The 27,750-nt window shown below is 38.6% G+C and overlaps 1 protein-coding gene and 1 long non-coding RNA gene across 4 annotated transcripts in view; one reads left to right on the forward strand and one right to left on the reverse strand.

Moving 5' to 3' along the window:
• The window catches only part of DPP10 (dipeptidyl peptidase like 10), a 701,607-nt gene extending 693,785 nt beyond the window's left edge, over positions 1-7,822 (reverse strand). For 2 of the 3 annotated variants that reach the window (XM_077956499.1, XM_015109936.3), the window contains exon 1: positions 7,191-7,822. Coding sequence is in view for 2 of the 3 variants with exons in the window: in XM_015109936.3 (XP_014965422.2) it covers positions 7,191-7,262 (72 nt within the window). In the remaining variant the exon portion in view is untranslated. 3 annotated transcript variants of the gene reach the window in all.
• A 99-nt stretch (positions 7,823-7,921) lies between these two features.
• LOC144333300 (uncharacterized) lies at positions 7,922-25,738 on the forward strand. Its single transcript, XR_013401845.1, has 3 exons — positions 7,922-8,148; positions 25,001-25,168; positions 25,420-25,738. It is a non-coding gene; the product is annotated as an uncharacterized LOC144333300 (long non-coding RNA).
• Positions 25,739-27,750: the final 2,012 nt, after the last annotated feature.

Genomic DNA, 27,750 nt, shown 5'->3' on the forward strand with positions numbered 1-27,750 from the left:
AAGCATGACAGCATTAAGAATGAAAATGCTTATTAGGTTTCAAGCTTGAGCCAGATGCAATAAAAACTCATTCACATAGATTCTCTAATTATTGCAACATTCTCATCATCCTCTCTCTTTTCAAGATGAAAGAATGATTTTAGTGGGGTTATAAATTACCTAGTAAATGGGAGAGGAAGGAATCAATCTGAAATCTGTTTGACTTTGTTCTCAGTCTTACATCAGGTTGCCTCTCCCCAAAGTGTAATTAAATTTGAAAATCATTTGGCAATTCCAAAAATGTCGTAGAACATTTTAATAACTTCTAAATAAACTATGGCATGATAAACTTAGAAAAAATTTTTTTTAATTTTGTGGAAAACATTGAAAGAATACTGTTCACATCAATTACGGAACAGAACAATTCAAAATATTTATTTTTATCAGTTTTGGATAAAAGTGAATTTTCTGTATTTAGCCTGGCAGTAGGTGACAAATTTACCATTACAAATGGATATGCCTGAAATTCTAAGAATTCAGGAAAGCTCAACAAACATAAAGCTACAATAGAAGAGCTTTCTTTTCAGTGCCCCAGTCTCCCCACTGAACCTACTTCCCAGCCTTCTCTACTATACTGAAAATGACAACCATTCCTTGAGTTAATATGCAGTCGATGATAAGAACGTCTACCATGTAGAAAGAAGGTAAGTGCTAATTTTAAACGCCTTAGAGAACAGGTGCTATTAGATAGGGACAAATAAACAGAGATTGGTTATTGCCAGACACTTGTGGATCAGGTCAATAAAATCTTTAAAACAAGATTATGCTGGTAATAATCAATACTAAGCCCCACGACTTCTCAAGGCAGGGCAGCGTTCACTAGAGCAAGAATAATTCTAACTATCCATAAGGATATAAGTTTATGAAGAAGTTTACATTCCCTTTATCATTTATCTGGCCTCCTTTTGGACCTTGTACAGGGCTTCAGATGGAAAATCCTCCAACCTTTATTGGGTTGATGTATGTCTTAGTATATGGCCCGCATTCTAATGTTAGTAGTACATTAACTTGGTTAGGACGCACAAGTCACTTAGCAAGTATGAAAATACATGGAAATTATTTTAATAAGTGGAGCATACATGTGTGTTTAAAGGTTGAACAGAAAAAGCTGTAGAAAAAATTTATGAAGAAGTCTTTTGACTTACGTTTAATCCAATTCCATGCCCCTCCCCAAAACAATAGGGGCATGCACCTTGGTTTCTTGGTGGCTCCACTGCCAAGCACATTCTCCTGCTACACTGACTGAAATCTCACCCCCTGACATATTTCTGTAAATCCCATCTGTCTTTCCTTTAAATATTCTCTTTCTCATGCTAATTACCTTGGGAAGTACATTGCATTGAAAACAACATGCAACATAGTCAGCAGCTAACTCAATTCTTGGTGAGAATTAGTCAAAGTTTACTTTTAGCCTGACTTCTTACAGAGTAGAACAGTAAAGAATTTTACTGTTCAATTTTGACTGAATGAAAGTCAGGATGTAACAGAATATTTTGAAATCTGGATGCCTGCTAAAATAGCTTTGATGTCCAAATCCATTAATATAATATTTACATGCACCAAAAAACTCATGTGTAATCATATTAATACGTGTACTGCAAAATGTGGTTGTCTGTAAAGTTAAAATAATGGATCAGCTATACATGGCTTCATAATCCTCTAAGACTTTTTTTGAGACAGGGTCTCACTCTATTGCCCAAGCTAGAGTGCAGTGGCACAATCTCGACTCACTGTGGTCTTGACCTCCCAGGCTCAAGCAATCCTCAGTCCTCCCACCCCAGCCTCCCAAGTAGCTGGGACCACAGGAGAGTGCCACTAAACCCTACTAATTTTTTTTTTTTTTTTTGAGACAAGGTCACACTATGTTGTCCACGCTGGTCTAGAACTCGTAGGCTCAATCCATCTACCTCAACCTCCCAAAGAGCTGGGATTACAGGTGCGAGCTATTGCACCAGGCCCAGATTTTATTTTTTTTCAATTTTGTCTAGGCTCTTATTCCCAGACTATACATTTAATAAGAAGACTTGGTATGAGTCAAGCCTTCTTCAAAAACTCTTACATATTATTTCATTTAACCCTTAGAACAAACATCTAAAGGGAACTGCAATCACCTCCATTCACAGATGAAATGGGGAAATTCAGTTATCCTGCCCAAGAAAACACAGTGGTCTTTCGTGGACCTGGGATATGAACTTGACTCTGTGATTTCCAGTGCATAACTCATAGACAGTGACGAATAAATATTTGTGGTTGATAGCACAAAAAATCTCACAAACTTAGCCACAGCATTCTGTCACTGTGTCTGCTACATGTCACACTAAGTAAATTTAAAATGTGCCTATAAGTAGTAAAGCCGAAGACATTCTGTAATCATAATTCAAGAAACCAAAATTTTGAAATTGCTTTATTTTTACTCAGACTGGGAGAAATATGGTTAAGTGTTTTGTTTCCAATGTAATATGCTTCACAAGATAATGCAGCATTAATATTTAATAATATAATTTTCTTTAAGTTTTTATATAATTTAATCTTTTTAAAATATACCATTTGCTCAGATCCTGAAATAATCAAATAGATATACAGATATATGAGAAGCTTCTAAGCAAGAAATATTTTGTGGTATGTTCTTAACTCAATAAATAAAATGCCTTATATAATATTTATATTATAAACTTATATATTATATTTATATATAAAAAATAAGACATTGAAGGAGAGTAGGAAATGTATATTTTCTCTCAAATCATAGATTTCCATATAACATTTTTATTTAATGTATATTTTTTATAACCAAATTATATAGAACTCTATCCTCAATTAAATATGACATTTTATATGTTTAATAATTAGAATAAATTTTTTATTCATTAAAATTGTTCAATATGATTTATGAAAGCTCTTTTCAAGCTTCTGTTTTAAAAACAATAGTTTATTGATCAAATTATGACATGTATATATTAGCAAAGGGCACCTAGAAGAATAACTCTTTTGCAATTTTTCATTAAGCATATATTTGAATATTTTAATCTGGTTTGCTAGACCAAAGGTGAAATAAAAATACTGAATACCAATTTCTATATTAAAACATTTTAAGTTAATATTACCTAAATGTCTAAAGCACATCGATATTTCACAGAAGGCATTTTACACATTACACATTTGATCTCAATTCTGGTCATGAATTATTTCATCAAGTGACACCCACATGTTCAATTGTAAGAGATTGGTTTTCTACCAAAATGCATTTTTTTAAAGAAAATGCATAACAAGTGCTGTCTTTGTAGTCAAATAGTTGCTTTTAAAAATATGCTTTTTAGTCATACACTAAAAAGTGGGATGGATTTGTTTTTGTTGTTTTTGTTTTTGTGTGATTATTTTTGTTTTGTTTTTGGAGCTGAGAGAACAGCCATGCTTTTTAGGCAATATTTTTACCCACTGGAGTCAGCAGAAGGGTGCCACCTGGTGGAAATGTGAACAAATTCTAAACCTTGTCTGATTGACCATTAACAAAAATATATACTCATTTAACAAACCTGGAGAGTCTTGTCATCAGAGACAAGTGACGCAAAGATCAAAAAAAGCTCCTATAAATTTATGAAGATCTATCTTGTTCTTTTTATATTATTTAGATCAGTAGCGTGATATTAAGTTAACTTTAAAATTTCCAGAGCTGTGATTTACATGTATAGCTGAAGCTTTAAACACATTATTCATTCGTCTTATATTCAAGGTAAATTTGTGCACATGCACACACAGATGATTTGCAATTATTTTCATCCTTACAATAGAAATATGTTGTATTATGATTGTATAGAAGTTAAAAGGTAAGGCTTCAGACCTCCATGAGTTCCTGGCTAAGTCTCACCTCCACCGTAACTTCCTTAATCCTCTGTATTCTCATCTCTAAAATAGAAATAAAAACAGGACCCACCTCAAAAAATTACTTTGAGAATCAAATAGAAAAATACATTCAATAAATGTTACTTTACGAACCCTGAGAATAGTACTTTGCCTGTGGCAAGAATTCAAGAAGGGATTTTAAAAAATAATAACAAATTACAATTAGCCACTCAAGTTCTTAGATCTTTCAATGTTGAGATATTGATCATGTTAAGAAATGATTGTGTCTACTCATGTCAAGGCATTTGTTTTTAGACATTTTGTAAATGTGGAGTGTTATGAAAGCAACAAAAATAACTGTTGTAAATATTTTTTGATCAAAGAATCTTTAAAAGGAAGATTATTAAGATGATAAAAAATATTTCCAATGATTCAGAATATTCATGAAATACACGATCCCTACACAGTCCCTCCTATTCTTGTTGTCACCATTCTCTAGGAAGGGACAGCATGTCCTCTTGTCATGGCACCCTGTGCCAGAGGACAGTAACAGATCAAATAAAACAGGAAGGTTGAGCCCTCTACAGGACTATAACCATCACCAAATTATATGGTCCATAAGCATTTTCAGTTAGAGGAAGGATTATGGTCTTCCACTGTACTATAAGCGGAAATAGGTGTTTGATGGCCTCAGGACAAGGCATCTTCGAGGTTTCATAAAAATCTTTACCATAGAAACTAGAAGACATTTTTGGCAACATGCAATAGCTTAAATCGTTCAAAATCAATGCATAGTGATTGATTTGCTGGACCATATGCCCTATTTAACCACTAGGTATAATTTCATAAAGGTACATTTTAATTTAAATTTGTGAATCTTTTTTTGAAATATTACAGAAGCCAGCACACCTAATCACATCTTTATGAAGCTATTATATCTAGTATTGCATGAGAGTTGTGTGGCAATTGCAGAATTAAACCATAATGACTAATATGGCTAATAAAAGCTTAGTAGTCTTACGGAAAGTAGTTTAAGCTTTCACTAACATAATTCACATTATTTGTCCATAATTTCATATGTCAAGCTTTGAACAAAAATATGCTAGATATGAGTATTTTCTGGGAGTGCTTGAAAAACCCTCACTGTGATGCTGCCATGTATATATTTCAGTTGACTTTCTTTGTAAAATCCATCTATTTTAACACATGCATAAGATGCATAAAACTGACATTTTAAAATCATGTCAATACTCAGAAAGGCACTTAAAATACTCTATCAAAGCAAGAGTTCTGCAAAGTAGCCACTCCCTGAATATTTGAAGTGGCTATTAAAAAATGCACACTAACAAGAAAAATGGATTCGAGCTCGAACCTATCTCTTCACATGAATTTTAAGTACCAGATTAATCCTGACAAAGGGGTTTGTTGTGCATAGACAGCGTGTCCACTATTTATACATACATTTTCAGCTTCTGTGTGCTCTGCTCTGCTGCTGCCTCCCACTTCCACCATCACTGAACTGTTTGCAGCGCCTCAAGTAACCAGCTGGTGTCACAGGTTAGTGAGCAAAGATTTCATGTGGGGACTCTCACCTGACTAATCATTCTTATTGGTAGCATCATTCCAAGAGCAGTAGAGAGGCTCGGCGGCTTGTTAATGAAATTTAAGGGCTGTCAGCCTGAAAGAGGATGTTAAATCCATGTTCCTGTCCTGAAATTATTTTTATATATCTGCTAACCAGTTTTCACATTCTGATGTGTGCTGGGGATTAGGAGGAAGAGGTATAAAAGGAAGGGACATATGATCTTTTAATATTTTCATACTTATCTCAGAGTATGGATCAAAGAGGATAGTTTAAGAAAACAAATGCTTTGTAAAAACTGCCAACATTCAACCCCCTCCCACTAATAAACGAGAAGGGAGCTTTAAGTCATTGAGTAATCCCCACCACCTGTATGAAACATATGTGAGGGAAAAGAGAAGGGGAGGAGAGAGGAGAAAAGAGACCATAAGCCAGGAGAGATGACCAAGTCTGCAATATTAATAACAGCCTCGCTGGCATCGCCTCCTCTGTCTCGCCACCACTACTGGGCGATTTGGACAGCTCCCCTTAATAGGCTCTTTAGTGCTTAGAATACGCGAAAAGCCTAGTTGCTGCTGGAGCCTAGCTGCGTGCACTCCCTTCATCCCATGCTAGCAATACACTGGGAGGGTTTCTGCCGGGAACGCCTTCAGCAGCCTTCGCAGTGCACTCCGAGCAAAGATCCCCAATCCTCCTACCCCAGTGCTTGGGTCCTCGGGGTCCACAGTTAATCCCTGACCTAAGGGCAGCTCTCTCTGCCCAGAGTCTCTAATTGATGTAAACGTGACGGCACCTCCACCAGGCTCAGCACAGCCTTCCTCCTCCTCCTCCTTGCCAGGGTATCTCGGCGCTCCCGACCCTCCAACTTTGGAAAAAGAGCGACACCGAACTCCCAAATCACCCCAAATCGGGGACAGAGACGAGATGGGGATCCACGACGGTATGGTTATGCTACAGATTTCTAAAGACCAAAACAAAAAGGGGTTGGCGGGTGTAGAAGGACGGGAAAGAGACAGTAATAACCCTCAGCCCACGCAGGGCACCTCAGCTCTGCAGACACAACACAACCAAACCCAACAAATCACTAAAGCCAGCACCTTCCCAGCTCCCCTTAATAATTAATGCCTTGCTGCTCCCCAAGCTCCGTTCCACTCAGCAGACTACAGATGTCTGGGACTCTCTTCCCCCATCGACCCCCGCGACCACCCCACCTCACAAACACACACCCGACTCCTCAAAAGAAACAAGAAAGGAAAGGAAAAACTCGGTCCGCCTAAAGGTCATTTGCCTACTCGGGTCGCTTTGGCCAGCAAGCGTCCCGGCTACAGGAAGACGGGGCTTGAACCCGATAAGTGGACATCAGGAGCGCAGCAGATTTCTTCAACGTGTGTTAATAGGGAGCCAAGAGGCCCCATTCCTTGGCCCTGGCCACCTCTCCCTCCCTCGGTAGCCCGCCCGCCGGGGCTCCCCGGGGCACCTTCAGCCTTTACCTCTCTCCCCCCTTCCCCGCGGCTCTCCACCTTGCGCATCCTCTCGCCCGGCTCCGGAGCGCACTCAGAGGCTCTAACTTCCCGCAGAGTCCATGGATAAGCAGGAGACCCTGGAACTGGGGCGGGGGGGAGGGTGGGAAGAGGGAGGCGTGGGAGCCGAGCCTGGGAGGAGAGGCGGGGGGAGCGCCGACTGGAGCCACCCCTCCCGGGAGTGCCTGGCCGCAGCTGCCAACTCTCACCTGGTCCGCCGGCTGCGCCTGGCTCGCCCTGGCCCCCGGGGTGGGCTGCTGCTCCTGTTTCATGGCTGTCATCGCCGGCGGCCCGCGTTGGCGCTCACTTCCTCGCGGGCACTTCAGACTCGGGGACCGTCACTTGGCAGCGTTCGCATGTCACAGGCGCCCGTCGCTCTCGGAATTGGCGAAAGGGAAAGCGGCAGCGACGGGGTGGGGGGAGGGGAGCGACGGGGAGGGGAAGAAGAGCGGCACCAGGCAGGCTGCCCCTCGCAGGATCCCTCCTTCGGCTACCGCAGACCCTCTAACTCCCCACTCTCCCCGCCCCCCACCACCCGAAAGCGTAGCGAGCCTCTGAGACCAGACACGACCAAGTGGCAAGTTAGTGGAGCGGCGAGCGGCGGGCCCCCGGCACCTGACCCAGCTGGAGAGACGTCTCACTGCGCTGGAGGAGCCGGGCTCGCATTCTACCGCAGTCCGCGCCCCCCGCCGCCGGCCCCCGGGGGCTCCCCGCGCGGTGCTCAGCGCGCCAGGTGGAGCAGCCGGGTGCCGCGCTCCAGCATCTCCTCAGCAGCCGCAACGGGGGAGAGAGCCCTGCGCGGCGCAAGAGCTCCCCACTCGCGCGCCCAAGGCTGCCGGGTGCCGCGGTTACCCCCGACACGCAACCCCCCCGCCCCCCGCGGGCTTCTGCTAAAACCCGGAGAAGCGGAGTGCGCCCGTGCAAAGCCCTCGGTGACTCCAGCTCTGCCACTGGGCATGCTCCAGCGCCTCAGAAGGCAAGGGACAGTCGGGGACTGGGGGTCCGGAGCCCTATGGGAGGCGGGCAACACCTGTTGGGACCCTAGGGGTTGTCTCAGATTGTGACCTGGGGTTCTGCACCTTCTGATTTGGGGCAATGGACATCCTTTAGCCTCCAGCCCAGATTCTCCTACCAGCTGCCTGGGTAATGCCAGTGGAATTCCTAAAGGTTGGTTAAAAACAATAATAACTGTAATGATGATAAGAATCTGATACTCACTTTTATTTTTTCCTTTTCTTTCTTCCTGGACACATGTAGGAAAATCTTCAAATCTCAAGTCCTCCCAGCCTTTCCTTTCTTCAACACAACCCTGGCCCATTCAAAGTGGGTTTACCGAGCACCTACTATGTGCCAAATACACTGTGAGGCTCAGAGAGAGGGTTGCAGGGGAGAGAGACTAAACAAGTCAAACCTACCAAATTCCCTGGCTTCAGGGAACTTATGTTGTGTGGGAATTGGGAGCCCGGAGCCTGGGTACAAATCAATGAGTCAATGTAGCTCTTGGGAAGTTGAATTCTCATGGATAGACAAAGTCCGCAGTTCATCCAGATGCACTAGTGCACGTGGCTTTCCCTGGGGCCCCTAAAGCCCATGGACCACAAACAGTCTCCAAGTCTCAGGCACAGGTTGTAGGAGATTGCTCAGCAGAGAAATGGCAGGAGTGAGTTGAATATTTAGGTGTTCATGGATTCAGCACAAGACAGTTCCAGTAGAGAGGACAGAGAATATGGGGCAGTGGGGTAGCACTGAGTTGGGCTTTATTGGCTAAGGACTGGCTCCCTGCTTTGAGCCACTCAGTCCCTTAATTAATCACTTCTTAACAGAAAGGCCTTTGTAAAATGGTAGGAGCTGTCCTCCTGCCTTAGGAGTTTCTAAAACATGAATTATAATGTTGTCCTAAATTTTAATTGTAACAATAGCTCCTATAAAGTACATATTTTAAAATAAATATATCAACAATCACCAGCAGAAAGATAGAATTAGAGGTGAGTAGAGATCTTGTTTTTCAAAAGTATATTCCAGTGCATATTGTGAATGACCTATTTATTCTGTTTCAGGAGAAATAACTTTTGCTAGGAATAACTTTGCAAGTTGCAAAAGTACGAAGCAGTTTTTTAAGTGAAACACCAGTATAATAGCTATTGGGCAACTTTTCCAGTAATTGTGACAATCTAGATATTCCCTCACATGTAATTTTTTTTTGGAAGGAGGGTATCTGCATTATTCAGAAAATGTTCCCATTTTTATATTTTGCTCTTCTGTTGATTATTTGAGTATATTCATCTTTTCAATGTGTTTCCATTTTGGACAGTCTGCTTCAGTTGAAGGAATTTACTGTATTACAGAGATATCTGTCACACAGGATAAGTATATGCTAGAGGGAGTTATCCTTTTATATAAGATTACTTACTTGATTGAGTTCAACTGTTGAACTTGCATCTGTGTTCTGAGTTCAGTATAAAACTCACTTCATTGCAAATAAAGACATACATTATTATATGTTTCATGTATTATGGGGGTCTATGTGTGTATGTGTGTGTGAATTTTTTTATTAAAAATGCTTCTTTGATTTAAGTATTTGTCTTTGGGAATGGGTTGTTATTTTGTCAATCTAAGAACATTTTTAGCTTTTGAGATCTAGGTTAAGGGCACTGATTAAAACCTAATCACATGTAAACGGATTTTCCCAACTTAAATACTGTTTTTATTTTTTCAATGTACTGCACTTGAATTACAGTATAAGATGTTCTACTTCATTTTCAACTTAATTTCTTACTGAAGGAAAAGTCCTAATGTCCAAACAAGAAATGATGGAATACCTTACACCTTAGAAGGGAGTATTTGCGGTTCTGTTTTGTATAGTTTCTAATGATGTTATTTTTAAAGAAAAAATACAAAATGTCCATTCACAATCAAATGTCTACAAAATTTTAAAAGCACTAAAGTAGATATAACCCTAATACAGTGTAGATACAAGGGTTCTGTACCTGACTTGATGTCAACTGATTGATTTTCTTGGTCCATCAGAGCATGGAGGTATAGAACACAGTGAAGTCACTTATCTCTTGCTTCCACCTTTTTACCTGGTAAAATTAAAATGTTTAGACCAGGTGCCCATTAAGATATTCTCATTCTCTAAATTTTTATGATGATATGTTGATGTTATATATCAAATGCCTCTCTTCTGAATGAAAAATTATTTGTATATGTTTAAATTTTAGTGGAAGAGTCAATTAAGTACTTAGACATTTAAAAAAAATCAATAGATAAGTTAAATAAGTCAATTACCTCACAAAAGGCCCTTACCATTCACCACATTTTCCAGTACTCTCTAGTTTTACATACACATATAGTCACAATTTTGTCTTGATAATGTTTAGAATTCAGCAATCTGGATTTTAAAATGCATTTACAAAGTATCATTTCTGAATACAAAAATCTATTAAAGAGAGATTTTAAAAAAAAGATTTACAGAGTATTTTGAATATTTTTCATGTATTATCTTTGATCAGCTAATTCATAGACAGGTATATATTTTATAACATTCATATAACAGTAAAAGAAGTTTTTCTACCCTTTTCATGGAAAGAAATCAGACTCTCATAACCGAAAAAGAACTGGAGAGATCACCTAGCAAAATTCCTTCTATTTTGGGTTATAAATATCTGAACCTTAAAACACATGGCCATTTTATTCAGGAAGATTTCCTAGGATTCAAACTCCATCACTTCCTTCTGAAAATGGATTGCCTCAAATCCTAGTTTCAGGTTCACATGTAGACAGAACTCAAAATGCTGCTTTCTCAATATATTCATTTGGGTTTCTGAAGTCATTCAAAAACTTCCTCACATACAACATTGTGAATATCTACAATGTCTTTCTTTCTCTTGCTGTCTTACCCTTTAAAAACAGGGTGTCAATGCAGTACATCTCTCTTTACCTAGAAATATTAAGGTCGATAATTGAGGACAGGTTATGAAATTTAGGTAATAATTGAATTAATTCAAGATTATCATTATAGTGTTTTGGTATCTGTGGCAAAATTAGGTTGTTCTAGACATACAGAGGTCATCTATGCAGTATTCAATCTTCCACCTCAAATAGCAGACACAGGACCAAAGAACCAAAATTTACTCTAAAAACAACCAAGTAAGAAATAAGGCCTAGCTAACAGCTGATATGTCAGAAAGACAAATGTCCCTTGAGACTTTGTGAAGTAGGATATCCTTTACAGACAAACTCTTCAATTTCAGATAAATTAGACAAGGCAAATAGTACTCCACAAGCAGGTAGGTGTTAGAATCCCTCACTGCATTTTCCTTCTCTTTGCTCTCCTTCCTGAGGTAAATCTGCAGTGTCATGTAAAGGCCACCTTGATGGGGATTTCCCTAGCATTAGCCAGTCCTCTATTGAGTGTCTATAATGAGCACAGCATCAAGAAGACAGAGTTCACGAGCTGTGTCTTCAGAGACTTGGCCTGAAATGTGCCCAATTAGCTCTTTGCAGATGAAGAAATAGCTTCAGTTCACATCTTCTGCTATCATTTGGTTTCGATTTATAAATGACCTCTACTCACCTCAATTGGCTTTTGAATTCCCCAAAATGCATATCATGTCCCTGGGCAGAAAACCAGTATGCTGAGCAATCCTCATAAACAAGCTACACTGTAGAACCTCTAACCAGTAAACTATAACAGGAATTTACTTTTAAAGAAAAAAAGAAGAAAGAAGGAAAGGCACTATATATTTAAGTGACACCCATGTATATTACTCATTCTGTTCTGAGATTCTTTCAGTATCAGTAAACTAAACTTTATGTCAGTCTCTGTCTTTGACAGGAAGACTTTCCTGTTATAAAAATTCATAGCCCAATTATGATCTCTGGTGGAAGCAGACAGAGTTGCAATATCCTGAGAGTCATTCTTGCTCTCTGGAGACCTGAAGATATTGACAAATTGCTCATGCCTACTGAGGTCCAGTGTTGTCAAATCTCTTTTTGTGCTGTATTTAAAACCTCACATCTTCCTGTCACCCCATAGCCCTTCTGTGTCATATATACAGGAATTAAGACAGTAAAACAATACAGATTATTTTCCCGTGTATGCTTTTCTCTATATACATATAGCTGAATTGTAACACCAAAACAGCTTAAGAACATGAGACATTTACCTGCTGTTGTTATGTTTACCTACTAGATGCCCAACAAGGGACATGTGTTTATTTATTTTGCTCTTTTTGTTAAAAGAGTCATCATTTAATGAATTGGTTATGTTGGCACAGTAAAAAAGAAAAAAAAAAACCCTTCCATCTCTTTGAGCTGATATTAATGGTATTTTTTCCTGATTTTCACAACTTTTTAGAAATAAAATAAAGTTTTCTGAATCAGATCTTGTCTACAAATGACAGAGGGTTGCTATGTATGGAGGAGTATTTAGAAACATTGGCATGACATTTGTCTTTTTGAGACAATGTCTGCCTGTGATGAATAAATTTCTTTGAATCTGGTATTTCTTGTTTCCATAACCAAGACAAGATTCTCCAATGATTCAAAATAATCTTCCTTTATTCCTTGAAAAGTACAAGATTACTGAGCCTTCTATTAGAGGTAGACTTCATAGAGGTTACCCACCTTCTTTCCTTATAAAATTCCCAGAAGAGCACACAGCACATTTTCCATTCTGGAAAATCTCTTACAAATTGAAAGAGAAAATTCTACTGTAAGATCTTGACTAATGTTGGAAGGAAACATTTTCATCTTTTTTAACACTTCCATTTGTTTTTAAGGATTTAGTACTAGATTCAAATTATCCCATAATTTTCTGGAGGAATTTTCCTCCAGAAAACAAGAGATAGTCGAAGACTCAGGTGCAATAGCCCTAGAGCATCCACTGACGTTAAAGAGTCCCTAGCATTGTCTCTACCAATTGACTTTCTACCACTGGGGATTTTTCTTCCACTATTGCCAAAGGAAACTTGAGGCCAAGTCCTTGGGTTCCATTCACCACACAGAGTCATGTGATTTTACAAATAATAGTTTCAGGATACCAGGGGAGGCAAAGTACATTGAAATAAGACACATTAAAACACATCTTTCAATACTGAACATTGTTTAATTCTGTTTAATCTATTAGACACAATGAGTTGCTCGCTAGTGTAGATCCCTTGTTATATTCATCTGTCTGTCAATCTGTCACACATTTGTATCTTTTTGGGAGAATAAGGAAATGTTTAAGTCACTCAGTTTCTCTCCTGCATATCTAAATATTTACTAAAGTCACAGATATTTATCCAAATCAAAGAAGAAAGAGAAAGAAGAGGAAGAGACAAGGGAGAGTAGGAGGAGAAACAGAGAGGGAAGGGAAAAGCCAAGAGAATGCATTCTGAAGTTGTTAGGGATGTTAGGGTGTAGTAAGTCTCATTGGTTTATTAACACCTTCATAAGAATCATGAAATGAAATACCATAAATCCCACTAAATATCCCTAAATATTGCTCCTGCCATTGGTTTTCTATATATTTGTATAATTTTAGAATGCAGTCAAAAGTGTAACTTCCTCATTCCTCTGTCGGTAAGTTATACTTGATATTACTAATTAATTTCAAGCTTACCTTGCCTTGTAATATTTTATCATTTGTTACACTTACCAATTAGACAGTAAGCATCAGTGGGGGAGGAGGAGAGAATCTATAACACAAATGATAGTTCTTACAAATCAATGACTAGAAAATCACCCTTTAGTTAGCAACTTGATTTACTGAGCAACACTTATAAGAGTGTTTAATCTTAATTAATAAGACTTCAAAAGTCTCACAGGACAAATGGGTAGTCCTCTTCTCTTCAGGGGTCCCCTGACCTTCCACATGGAGAAGGCATCCACTCACATTTTCACCTTCTCGAATATAACTGATCTATTAGGACTCAACACCTTTCACAACCTTCCCATTGCAAGTTCACAGGGACTTTCTTCTTTCACTCTTTGTAGTGTCTTACCTGTTTGCACAATTGAATGCATTTAGTTTGTAATATCACAGTGCAAAGGTAATTGCATTTTTTGCAATTAAATATAATAACACCAGCACTTTGGGAGGCCAAGGCGGGCAGATCATTTGAGGCCAGGAGTTCAAGACCAACCTAGCCAAATGGTGAAACCCCATCTCCACTAAAAATCCAAAAAAAATAAAAAGAAAAAATGTTTGGTGTGGTGGTACATGCCTATAAACCCAGCTACTAGGGAGGCTGAGGCAGGAGAATCGCTTGAACCCAGGGGGCGGAGGTTGCAGTGAGCCAAGATGGCGCTACTGCACTTCAGTCTGGGTGGCAGAGTGAGACTCTGTCTCAAAAAAAAAAGAAAAAAGAAAAAAAAAGCAATGGCAAAGTCACAATTACTTTTGCACCAACCTAATAACTTGTTCAGCATCCTAATTGTCACACGTGCCATCTTATCTTTTCTACTAATATCAGTGCTTAGAAGAAAGGAATTCTATTGGGGACAGAGTTAATTGTGTGTGTCGGGGGGTGTGGTAGGTCGGGGTCTACATCAGTCTCCTTGCCTAAGTAGGGGGAATCTCAGAGGAAATGTTCTCTGGAAAAAAAAAAAAAAAACAAACTTTATTACCCTCTCAACATTAAGCTCTCTTAGCATCTCCTATAAGCTTGTATTTTTTATTTTATGGAATAGGATCATCCAGGGAAAATATATTTTCTCTTTCTGTTGTCCTAGAATATTTTATTTTTCTTTACTTGATATGTAGGAATTATATAATCGTGATATTCCTCTGATCTACTGATGCTGGATGTGAGTAAGAACCCATCAGATATTGCTTGGTTGTAAAACATCAAGTAAAAGCCAGATAAGCTTGAAATTTTCTACTGCTTAGGAGCAGGCACTATGTGTTATAAAGTACCAAGTTTCCAGTGTGGAGAGCTCATAGAAGAATTTGGAGAGAATTATGTTCGCATTATCACTCCCAATTTATTTTATTTCTTACCTAATACATACACACTATACTAAATTTGAAGGAGGAGGTGCTATAATGGGCAAACTACTGAGGAAATATTGAAATTGAATAAAATAATTGTTGTTGTAAATATAGCTTAAATTCCTCTAGACTGTTTATATACTGCCAAAAGGACCACAAAGTCAACAGAAATTTCTAAGATTATGCTCAATCTCAGAAGATAGATAGTTATTTTTGCTTTACATCCTCTGCACACATATTAAATAAGCTTGTTTATCCTGTTTGCTAGTTTTAGGCAACATATTTGGAAAGAGGGTAAGAGGAATTGCTGATAGATGGAGTACACAAATATAGCAAGAAAATAAGACACAGAATGTTATAGAAAGTAAAGAAAGAAAACATCGGCCCCTCCACTTAAAATAATACCGACCTACTACCACTTAGTGTGGTGCAAGGGGAGGAGAGGCAAGTATTTTTATGCAATTTAGGAAGATCTTGGAAATAAGTATTTTATGGAAAAATAAAGTTTATTCTCAAAATGAGGACTTTAAAAAAAGTAAAATCAGGCTTGGCATACTTTTTTTGAAAGGGTTATTTTGGGAAGATAGGCTGCTGTGAGGACAGCATGGTTTTAGGCTAGATAGAGAATTAGATACCAGAACCAAAAGTACAACATTTACAACAATTCTAAATAACTAGATACCTTTACAAATCCCTAAATACCAAAAGCCACACAGTGTGGGTGCCTTTGGTATCTATGTGGGCGAATGCAGAAGAAAGCAGTAGGGCAAAGTACAGATCTGATAATTCCAAAATATTTAAGAAAGGAACCCCCAAATAGTCAATCGGTATTCACTAGAAACTACAGTGGGCCTATGTAAGAGCACTCAATAGAACTAGGAGAGATTTCGTGCATTCCAACACTGAGTAAAAGGGGCCCTGTGGGGAGCCTATTTCCCAGCAGGAAATTGGTCTTTCATATTTCTGCATTTCTCATCAGAAGGAAATGTCCTTTGTTTCATAATATATTTAAAGAATATTTGTGCGGCAATTAACCTGTAAAGAAGGACTAATACCTTCCTCTGGAGTAAAGGACAAGCATTATTACTCTTCAGTATAAAAAAGATAATGTCTTCCTCTGGAACAAAATAACAAGCATGCTTACTCCCCATTATAAAAGATTTGTGTTCTTGGCCGGGCGCGGTGGCTCAAGCCTGTAATCCCAGCACTTTGGGAGGCCGAGACGGGCGGATCACGAGGTCGGGAGATCGAGACCATCCTGGCTAATATGGTGAAACCCCGTCTCCACTAAAAAAAAATACAAAAAACTAGCCGGGCGAGGTGGTGAGCGCCTGTAGTCCCAGCTACTCGGGAGGCTGAGGCAGGAGAATGGCGGGAACCCGGGAGGCGGAGCTTGCAGTGAGCTGAGATCCGGCCACTGCACTCCAGCCTGGGCGACAGAGCGAGACTCCGTCTCAAAAAAAAAAAAAAAAAAAAAAAAAAAAAAAAAAAAAGATTTGTGTTCCTTAAGCTCAGGGTTCCACTTCTATACTACAGCCTACAGTGTGGGTAAGCATCCATCTGGCTCAACCACCCCTCCCATGGGACTTGAGGAGAAGCAGAACTCACACAAATACGCTCATGTTCATCCTACTCATTGTACTATGAGTAATAAAACTCTTTGCCTCTGACCCCAGAGTCTCATGTCTTTTGCCAACATCCATAAAACTGGTGGGTTAACTCATTAGCTTGTAAGCAGTATAAAATCTCAGATATTTCATTGTGCTTAGCAGGCCTATGTCAAGGTCTTAAGTGGATGGTGCAGTCTAGATCCTGTGATCTCTTGAAACAAACCTTCCAGGCATCCTTCCAACAGTATATTTACTGTTACATAATAAGAGAAGAAGAATCTCCTTTAGGTTGAAAAGTCTGTCTTAATTTTTATCTATCTAAAAGTTCAAAAAAACTAAATTTGTACAAAAATGAGCAATAGAAAACTATCAAGGTCAAATGCCATGTATGTAAAGTTTAGCCCCAAAAAGAAAGTTGCAACAAGAAAACATAGAATGACATTCCTAGGGACCAGAGACTGGCAAATTGTAGCCCAGAGGCCAACTCCAGTCTACTTTCTGTTTGTTAGAAATAAAGGTTTATTGGTACATAGCCACTCTTATTCATTTACATATTGCTTATGACTATCTTCATGGTATGATGGCAATGTTAAGTATTTGTGACAGGCCATATGGCCTATATAGTGTAAAATATTTACTGACTTGAACCTTACAGGAAATTTGCCAATTTCTGCTATTGACAAAATAAGCCTGCCAAAAAATGTCATGCTCAAAATGTTTTCAGAAGTGTAACATATTACTTTAAAATGAGCTAAAGGACATTAAGAAAATCATGCAACACATGAAAAAAAAAATCAGAACTAGAGAAAGAAATCAAACTCAAGAAAAAAATGGAAATAAAGGAAACAGCAGAGCAGGAATAAAGACTAATCTAGCAGGAAAATAAGAGAATATAAGTACAAAAATAACACTTTAAAGGAAATCAAGTTGAAAAGAAGAAAAAAATATTTAACACTAAAAAGAAATTAAGAAATAAAGAAAGAGGTTTCAAGAAAATGTGACATATATTATAGATGGCAAAAAACATTCATGAATGTCATGGGAGTCCCTCAGTGAGAGAACAAAGCAAGAAAAAAACAAAACAAAACAAAAAACCTCAAAACCATCTGCGTGCGGTGGCTCACGCCTGTAATCCCAGCAGTTTGGGAAGCTGAGGCAGGCGGATCACAAGGTCAGGAGTTCCAGACCAGCCTGGCCAACATAGTGAAATCTCGTCTCTACTAAAAATACATAAAAGTACCCTGGTGTGGTGGTGGGCAACTGTAGTCCCTGCTACATGGGAGGCTGAGGCAGGAGAATCGCTTGAACCTGGGAGGCGGAGCTTGCAGTGAGCTGAGATCACACCACTGCACTCCAGCCTGGGCAACAGTGCAAGATTCTGTCTCCAAAAAAAAAAAAAAAAAAAAAAAAAAAAAACCTCAATACTAAAATGTATAAGAAAGTAATCCTGAAATTTTAAAAATCCATTTAAACTTACTGAAAAATCACATAGTGTAACTGTTAATATTAATATAATACAATCAACACCAAGTAAAATTAAGAAAGAGGAAAAAAAAGAATTACTTGGGCATCTAGGACAAAAGAATACTTAACTTAAAAAGGAACTAAGATTATTATTATTAAACTTTCCTACAGTAACGCTTTATCTTAGAGAGAAAAAATGAAGTAACATATTTAAGATATTCAAGAAAAAAAATATGGACCAGAGGTTTTATATTCAGTAAAACTGAATATCAATTATAATGGTCATATAAAGACTATTACCAACATGCAATCACTCAAGGAATATTGTCCTCATGGGATTTTTTTTGAGGAATCTTCTAGAAATGAGTTTCAGAAAATGAAATTAACAGGAACATTGCAATTAAATAAAAAAATAAAAATCATATATGTAATTTTAAATTTTTTAGTAGCTGCCTGAAAAAAAAGTAAAAAGAAACAGAAGAATTTAAATCAATGGTATATTTTATTTATCCCAACACACTAAACATTTTATCATTTTGATATATAATCTGTATGAAAATTATCTGAGATTTTACATTGTTAGTACATTTCCAATATCCATAAAAAATACTTCATGCTTACAAACATACCAATTTAGACTAGACATGTTTCAATTGTCCAATGTCACATGTCACTAAGAGCCATTGCGAACATTCCAGAACTGGAGAGATATAAGCATAAGAATTATGGTGGATTACATACTTAGTTATTGTAGAATAAGACAAATTGAGTGTTAAGTGGGAAAGAGTACATAACAGCTATATTATCTACCAATGTAGATTTAGTACAACCAAATGGAGAGAATGAGACGGCATATGCAAGAAACATATTTTCGATATTTATAATGGGTGGTGGTAATATTTGTATAGTTACTGTTGTGTATATAATATTAGAAAAGTAAATGAGTAATTATGAGATGTTCTAACTCTCTAATCTCCAAGACTTTAAGAACTATAATTTTCACTATAGATAAGAGGCAAATAGAAGAAGTTCCTTTAGAAAATAGCCCTGAAATTGAATTGGAAATTTTGATTTAGAGATATCATTATTATCTCATTCCTAATGCACAACAGCATTAGCAGTGAGGCTATGCTTCCCACAGCTTACACTAGGTGAATGACTGAGTGCAGGTGGCAGAGATACTGAAGCAGTCCCTTTAGGGCTTGTGGGAATCCTCTGTTGGACAGCTTTGGTTTGAGAACCCTCCTAAATATTTCTTAGACCTGAACTACAGTTTGAGACTCTTTCTATCTATTCTCCTTTCTTCCTGTTGACCTTCACAGCAGTAAAGCCTCATAGTCTAAAGGATACTCCTGCTTTTTCCATTCATTCTCTTACTCCCTCACAGACATTTTCTCCAATAACTCTCTTGCACATCTAGTTGCACCTGCTTCTCAGAGGACCCAGATTAACTCGGTCTAAAAATAATGACTGGCCTAGCATAAATTAATTGTCAAATAAAATGCAGGGTGCTCAATTAAATTTGAGTTTCAGACACACAACAAATAATTTTGCAGTATAAGTATGTCCCAAGTACGTAACTATGTGGTTTGTATTTTTATGTGCTAACACTGGCAACCTTAATAGCAATGACTATCACTTGCAACCAGATTGTGGTGTTAACAAAGCAAAACAAAACAAAAACAGAATTTCTTAGAAAAGTGGCTGAATACAGATATAAGAAAAGAAGCATACCAGATAAATCTTAAACATTTTGTTATGAACTAACATGCGAAGTATCAAAGACTACTAGTTCAAGAGGAATCAAAAGTTAACCTTGAAAAGGCTCTACCTGGCTGAAGAAGGAAAAAATAGCACTTCAATAAGGACAAAAATTACAGTGCATTGGGATCCATCAGATAAATTTAAATCCTAATTGATCTTCTGAGGATGATAGGGAACCAACTTACTATCACAAAACCTATCATAAAAACCTCAGTTCTGTCTTTTTTGGAGTTATACCACTGGGTAACCAAATTGTAGATGAAAGGAAGAATTACCTTACATGTGAAATTATTTGAGCTAATGTGTAAAAATAATGGGTAGAATTAGAGTATTACCATTTTATAATCACCAAGAAAATAACCAGCCTGCTGTTAACCATCAGTTTGCCTCCTGATGACTCAGTGCTACCTATAATGTTGCAAACAATATAAAGCTGAGTTTGATCAAGGGTCCTGCTGCCACTTGCTGGAAATGCAGAGAAGAGAAGAATATGTAGATTGGTACCATGAGTACATCAATATACTCACCAAATCCACGCTGGGGCAAAATCCGCAAGCGGCCCGTATTTGTCAACAGATTCATTCTAAGGGAAAGGAGTTTGTGGGAAGAAGGGAGATGACATGTTGATGATATTGGAGCTAAAAGACATATCAATTTGAGGCCGGGCGCGGTGGCTCAAGCCTGTAATCCCAGCACTTTGGGAGGCCGAGACGGGCGGATCACGAGGTCAGGAGATCGAGACCATCCTGGCTAACACGGTGAAACCCCGTCTCTACTAAGAAATACAAAAAAAAAAATAGCCGGGCGAGGTGGCAGCGCCTGTAGTCCCAGCTACTCGGGAGGCTGAGGCCGGAGAATGGCGTAAACCCGGGAGGCGGAGCTTGCAGTGAGCTGAGATCCGGCCACTGCACTCCAGCCTGGGCGACAGAGCGAGACTCCGTCTCAAAAAAAAAAAAAAAAAAAAAAAAAAAAAAAGACATATCAATTTGAAAATTGATGACTACATTATAATGCCTCAGGATGTTCACTTAAACATTTATTGTTTATTGTAAACAATAAAAAAGTAAAACAATTAATATAAAAGTCAAGATGGTGGTTATTTTTGGGGAGAGACAGGACAGAGAATGTGTAGAGACTTCTGGACAGCTAACAAGGTTTCATTCTTTGACACATGTAGTGGTTAAGATGATATTTGCTTTATAATAATTTTGTGTGGTTTGCTGTATCTGTGTTTCATTTTAAAATAAAAGTTTAAACAGTGCCTAATAGAGTTTGTGGCTCTTAGTAAACACTTGATAAAAGGTAGCTATTAAAAATATATAAAATAAAAGACAGAGACTACACTGAGAGCAGTTCCTTCTCAACCGTTATTTTTTAAAGTGATGATAAACCTCTAGCTCTCCAGGGTCATGCTCTCTCTCCAGTGTATGTACAGCTATAAAATTGCTCCTGCCTCTCCAAAATGTGTTCGTGGCATTGAAAGCAGAACGCAGACACTGTTTATTCTTTTAGACCTCCTCAGAGTTAGCAAACACCAAGACAAACTCAAGAAGTTGTAAAGAGAATGGGGATTTATGTCACCGAGATTCTCATCGCAAGGCCATTAACTCATTTCCATGCTGGTAAATACTGTATCAACTTAGCCTGCATTCTGCCTTATGGAGAAAATTGTAGATTGTGGTCTATTTGTTGAATTCCAAATTTACCTGAAAAAAGCAATGGGTCCTGGTATGAGCCCACTCTTTCTTATTGATTGCAGAACCAAACAGTCTATGTGATATAGAGAACAATTAATGCTCTTCTTAGCAGGATTTGTGGCTTCAGGTGACAATGCCTCTTGCCTTTATAAACTCAGTGACAGGCTTGTTTAAAAGACTGTAGTACTCAGTCTGCAATTTTCTAGCTGCAAATGGGGTTCTAGCTTGCTGTTTGAGTGGAGCTTCAATTAGTATGGAAAGGATGCCTTCTCCTCATGTGTCTGAGATTCCTTTCTCATACAGCACCTACCTTGGCACCATCTCTCCTCAAATTGCCAAGTCTTGACACAGTGGGCTGTGTCTGACGGTCGAAATGGAGTTTCCCTATCTGCCAAAAAGTGCTAAAGTCTCTAAATTTGTACATCCCTGAGGACACCCACTCCAAATACACATTCTTTTTACCTAAAAACATTTTCAAGTTTATTTAGATTCCTCAAAGAAGCCATGCATCCCTGCCCACTCCCATGAAAAGTGATTTCTTCAGTTTTTCATGCTCAGAGTATTCAATTTCTACACTATGGATTTGTCACATATCATTTTTATCCTTATATTTTTGGATCTCACACTACCATTCTGCCACGCTTTCCACTCTACCACTCTGTTAGTCAATTCCCATTTTTATTTCTATTTTTGAGAATAATAATAGCGAAAACAATAATAGTTCACATTTATTCAATGTTTAATGTGAATCAGGCACTGTCTAATTATTTTAATTCCATAATTCTAGAGCGTAGAGTCTTTCCTTATCGCCATTTAGAATCTTGTACACCAAGATCTAAAAGGTGTTACAGAAGCTTGCCCAAAGTTCCACAATGATTTAGAAGCATAGCAGAGGTTTGAACACAGGCAATGATATTGTTAATATCCTTAATAATGCCTTGTCTTGGATCAAAAGCCACAACAAATAGCTGTCTGTTTATTTTAATTAATAAGTTTTCATAGAGTTCCTGCAATAATGACTTTTTCCTTGGCCTGAAATTACTGTTAAATATACTCTCTCTCTCTCTCTATATATATATATATATGCATATATATAGTATATATCATATAGTAATATGTGCAAATATATGCAGTTTTTCTGTCCAGTAAAGACATTAGACTTTTAGCTGGGCACGGTGGCTCAAGCCTGTAATCCCAGCACTTTGGGAGGCTGAGACGGGCGGATCACAAGGTCAGGAGATCGAGACCATCCTGGCTAACATGGTGAAACCCCGTCTCTACTAAAAAATACAAAAAAAACTAGCTGGGCGAGATGGCGGACGCCTGTGGTCCCAGCTACTCCGGAGGCTGAGGCAGGAGAATGGCGTAAACCCGGGAGGTGGAGCTTGCAGTGAGCTGAGATCCGGCCACTGCACTCCAGCCTGGGCAACAGAGCCAGACTCAGTCTCAAAAAAAAAAAAAAAGACATTAGACTTTTAAAGTTAGGTAAATCTGTCATAATGCTAGAAGTATTTTGTATGAACTTTGTTCAATTTATCTAGCACAAAGTATATCTTAGTCCCTATGCACTGTTATAACAAAAATGTCACAAACTGAGTGGCTTATAAACAACAGAAAATGATTTCTCACAGTTCTACAGACTGTGAAGTCTAAGATCAAGCCTCTGGCACATTTGGAGTCTGGCAAGGGTCCACTTTCTAGTGTATAGGTGGCACCTGCTGTGTCCTCATATGTGGGCAGGAGCAAGCTACCTGTCTAAAGCGTTTTTACAAGAACAGGAATTCCACTCATGAGGGCTCCACCTATGACCTAATCACCCCTCAAAGGCCCTATCTCCTCATATCATCACCTTGGTGATTTCAAAATATGAATTTTGTGAGGACACAAACATTCAGACTATACCAGAATGATACATAGTAGATATTTGACAGACAGGTTTTTGTTTTTTTCCCCCGTTGTCAAATTTATCTCTAGGGTAGAAGTGTGCGAGGAAAAGACTTTATAGCATCCTTAATTAGGGAACATAGAAAACTATGTATTCATCTACATTTAAGATATACTCTCAATGTTTTTATTATAATTTATTTTATACAAATAACAAGGCTTTTGTAAATATACTTCAAAGAGAAATACATGATACAAGATAGAAACAAAATATCAAAACCGCTCTTTGGACTTGGAGTAATGCTAGAATGGTAGTATAATGGCTCTTAATCTTGAGTGTGTTTCAGACTCTCCCACTCCAGATCCACTCTCAGCAGGAAGATTCTGATGCGATATTGTACAATTCAGAATTTTGAATTTTTTTCACCTTCCTACTTGAAGTAGGAGATTCAGGATCACACTTTGAGGAAAAAGTATGTAGTGGTTAAAATATGAGAGTTGGAGTCAGAAAGACCCCAGGGTCATAGATTCAACATTTACTAGCAGTGTACTTAACTCTTCTAAACTTCAGGGTGGTTTTTTTTTTCCTGAAAATGCATAATATGTTGTATGTGACTCATAGGGTTATGATAAAATATATGGAAAGTACTCTGCATATTGCCTAGTACATAGAAAGTTTTAATTAGGGGTGTACAAGTAATGGCAGCAGTAGTAGTATACCATGCTGTAAACCTGGGTATTCTCAATAGTATATGTCATTAGGGAATTGAGAATTAAAACAACAATGAGATACAACTACATATCTAGTAGAATGCTAAAACTGAAAATACTGATAACACTAAATTCTGACAAGAATGTGGAGCAACTGAGACTCTCATTCGTTGCTGGTGGGAACGCAAAATGGTACAGCCGCTGCACCATTTGGTTTGGCAGTTCTTACAAAACTAAATATACTCTTATCATGTGATCCAGCAATTGGACTTCTTAGTGTTTATCCAAATAAATTAACAATTTATGTCCACATGAAAACCTGCACAGAGACGTTTACAGCACTGTATTTATAATTGCCAAAACTTGGAAGCAACCAAGATGCCCTTCCGTAGATGAATGGATGAATAAACTGTGGTATATCCATACAACGAAATATTATTCAATACTAAAAGAAAATGAGCTATGCAGCTATTAAAATGCACTGATAAATCTTAAGTGCATATTACTAATTAAAAGAAGTCAGTCTGAAAAGGCTACATACTTCATACTTCCAAATATGTGACATTCTGGAAAAGCAAAACTATGGCGACAGTTAAAGGATAAGTGGTTGTCATGAATTTGAAAGGAGGGAGGAAGTGATGAATAGGCAGAGAATGGGAAATGTTTAGGAACAGGAAACTATTCTGCCCAATACGGTAATTGTGGATATGTCATTATACATTAATCAAAAGCCTCATTTTATCTCTGTCTTCCATTCATCTTCTTGCCTTTCTTTTATTTCTCCTTTGTTTTTCTGATATACATACTAGAAAAGAATGAAAGCCAAGAAAGTGTATGTATATAATAATTACAAACCTTTTGCTCGCAAGGCAAAGGGTTAACAGTGCAAATTTTTCTTCCTGTTTCGTCAGGAATGCCTCTAAAATGTGTGAATAAGCTTCAATCAGACTGCCCTTCCCAAAAAAATAACTATAAATGCTGGAAAAACTACAAAACAACTACCTGAAGGCACTGGAGAGTGACAGAAGCAGGCAAATTCTGGAGAAGAGTCAACACTTGAAAGAAGGGAGCCACACTGGGTGAGTCCTTTCTTTTTAAAGCATCCAGCTAGAGGAAAGGTTTTAGCCTGCACCTTGCAGAGCAGTTAAAACATCATTTAAAGCCCAGCCTAATTTTCTGATTGACCCATGAACTACAAACATGGGTTAGATTCCAAGCAGATGTTTCTTATATTTAAATATATCAAAGTTACAATTTCCTAAATAATCATGTACTCTTAACGATTCTACATAACAAGAGTTAAGTGACTTCTTGTTCTGAATCCTAACAGGTGCATGGGGAGGGAACAGTGTCTCTACATGAGAATGGCCAAAGAACAAGACACATTTCCCAGTAGAGAGCAATCCTAGAGAGAGGGAAGTATGGGTCAGAATAAGGTATACTGGTCCCAGGGTAATCACATTTATTTCTGTTGCATTGGTGTTTCTAAAAAATATGCTTCAGTTCCAAGTTTCAGGAATTGGTTGGTGGAGCATGGGGATCAAGCAGCGATTCAGGAGCTTCCCTGCAAGTAACTGAGTGAGCCAATCAAATAATTTATGTTTAAATCTTTCACTGTGTTAAATGTTGAAAAATAAAACAGTGAATTCTATCCTACTGTGTAAACAGCCCTTATGATTATCCGATATAGAGCAACATAATAGGTCTCAGCCTGAAAGAACTCTGCATTTTCTCAGCCACTTTGCTTAACACAGTGTGAAGTGGATCCAGGACAGGGACACACACACACACACACACACACACACACACACACACACACACACACATACACACTGTAAAAAAAACAAATACCATTCTTCTGAGACGACATAAAGATCTGGGAGAAGGAATCTCGCGATTGGTAGAGGCTGCATCTGAGATGGCTCTGTCCTCTACTGGTAGCGGGATATGAACAGAATGAAATTCCTAGGGGATCCTTGGGTATCCGGGGAGATTTCTCCAATGTGGTACTTAGCTCTTTCCATGATGCCATGTACCTTTATGCTATCAGATAATACAAATGACCTAAGATCTAGGAGACTAAACTTTGTTGAGGCATGGCCATCCTCAGCAAGATCAACCCCACTGGACTCTACAGTGCATTTGGCATATTGAGATCCCAGTGCGTTGTATACTTTTGTGCTTTCTATGGCATTAACTGCATATTTTAGAATATAGCCTTGTGGAAATTATGCTACATCATGGATAGTAAATCATCCACTAATCAGACCCATTTATTCCCTGCCATTTATTTTGCCTCATATTTTATCTACTCAGGCATTCTACAATATCTTAAAGATATCCTTAGCTTGCATGTTGCCACTGTTGTTTTAATAATCATAATGAACCATTACTTCCAGTAGCCTAAATATTTTCTCTGGTTTTATAACGAATAATTTAACTTCCATCCTCTGAAAGGGACTCTCGTTTTTCTGTCCAGTCATGGGCTACCAACGGACTTTACCAGTAGGTATAAATGGTGTACCCTTCTTGCCTATTGCTTCTGACCTTTATCGAGGGCCACTTCAGCCAGCTTCACAGCACCATGCTCATCGACTGCAATCATGATATGACCTACTACTGTCCCTCCCAGAATCGGGTACTATCCCAAGACATGTGAATCTAGCTGGGAGAAGAATTAGGCTTAGTATCTACAGAATGAAAAGGTCAATGAAAGGGAGCCCAATGCTGGATTTTTTCTAGGAACAAGAGTTTACCGAAGAAATTTCAGTCAAGAGCCTTGCCCCTTAATAAAAGTTCAAGTTCAACTCCAATCCAAGATCTAGCCCCCCAAACTCAGACAAGTAGACAAATCTAGGACACCCCCACCACTAGCAGCAGCAGTAGCAAGGGTAATAGGCCTCTCTTAGAGGGAGGAAAAACTACTCAGAGTGAGGCAGCTTTGAAAGATGAGCTAAAGTAGACCAGGGATCTTCAAGGGCTACTGGAGCTGGGGACTTAGGGCACTGGAGCTGTCTCATCCTCCTGGTGCAGCAGTTAAGTATTCCCAGGGAACAACCCAACTTCCCTGGGTCCTGATAGAGAAAGATATACAGCATCTTCAGAAGGCTCTAAAGCCTAAGAAGCCACACAGATGCTGCCCAGTTAGCGCTTCTCTTTCTTTCTTTGGGAGCTTGTGGGCCCTGCCACACTCACCCCTGATTTTCAGTTCGTATTTTTCAAAGCTGCAGTAAATCTCTTTGAAACAGTTGAACTTCTGTGCTTCAGTTTCTAAACTTGGTCTGCCTCTATTTAGACCAGCAATATTGGCTTCCATCTGATCTCCATCCCTGGGGCTGATCTCCTGGGTCCATGCTATCTGTACGCACACATTGCTTTCTTCCCAGCCTTTGACTTTGTCTGAATTTAGAACCTTGGGCTCTGGCTAACAGAGGCTTTTCCTGTATTCCAGAAGCCAGCCTTCTACTATTCTTGCTTGAGTCCCTTTGTGGCTCTGCTTGATTAACTGATCACTGCAAAAAGCAGTGAATGATTTTTTGCAAAGCCCCAGATTATAGGCAGTTGATGAATATTAAACAGGCAAGAGGAGTGCAGCCTTTAAAGTAGAAACAATGTGCTATTATCTGGCTGTCTATATATTTATATATATATATAAAATAGG

This window comes from Macaca mulatta, chromosome 12 (assembly GCF_049350105.2).
Source record: "Macaca mulatta isolate MMU2019108-1 chromosome 12, T2T-MMU8v2.0, whole genome shotgun sequence".
NCBI classification, from domain to species: Eukaryota; Metazoa; Chordata; class Mammalia; order Primates; family Cercopithecidae; genus Macaca; species Macaca mulatta.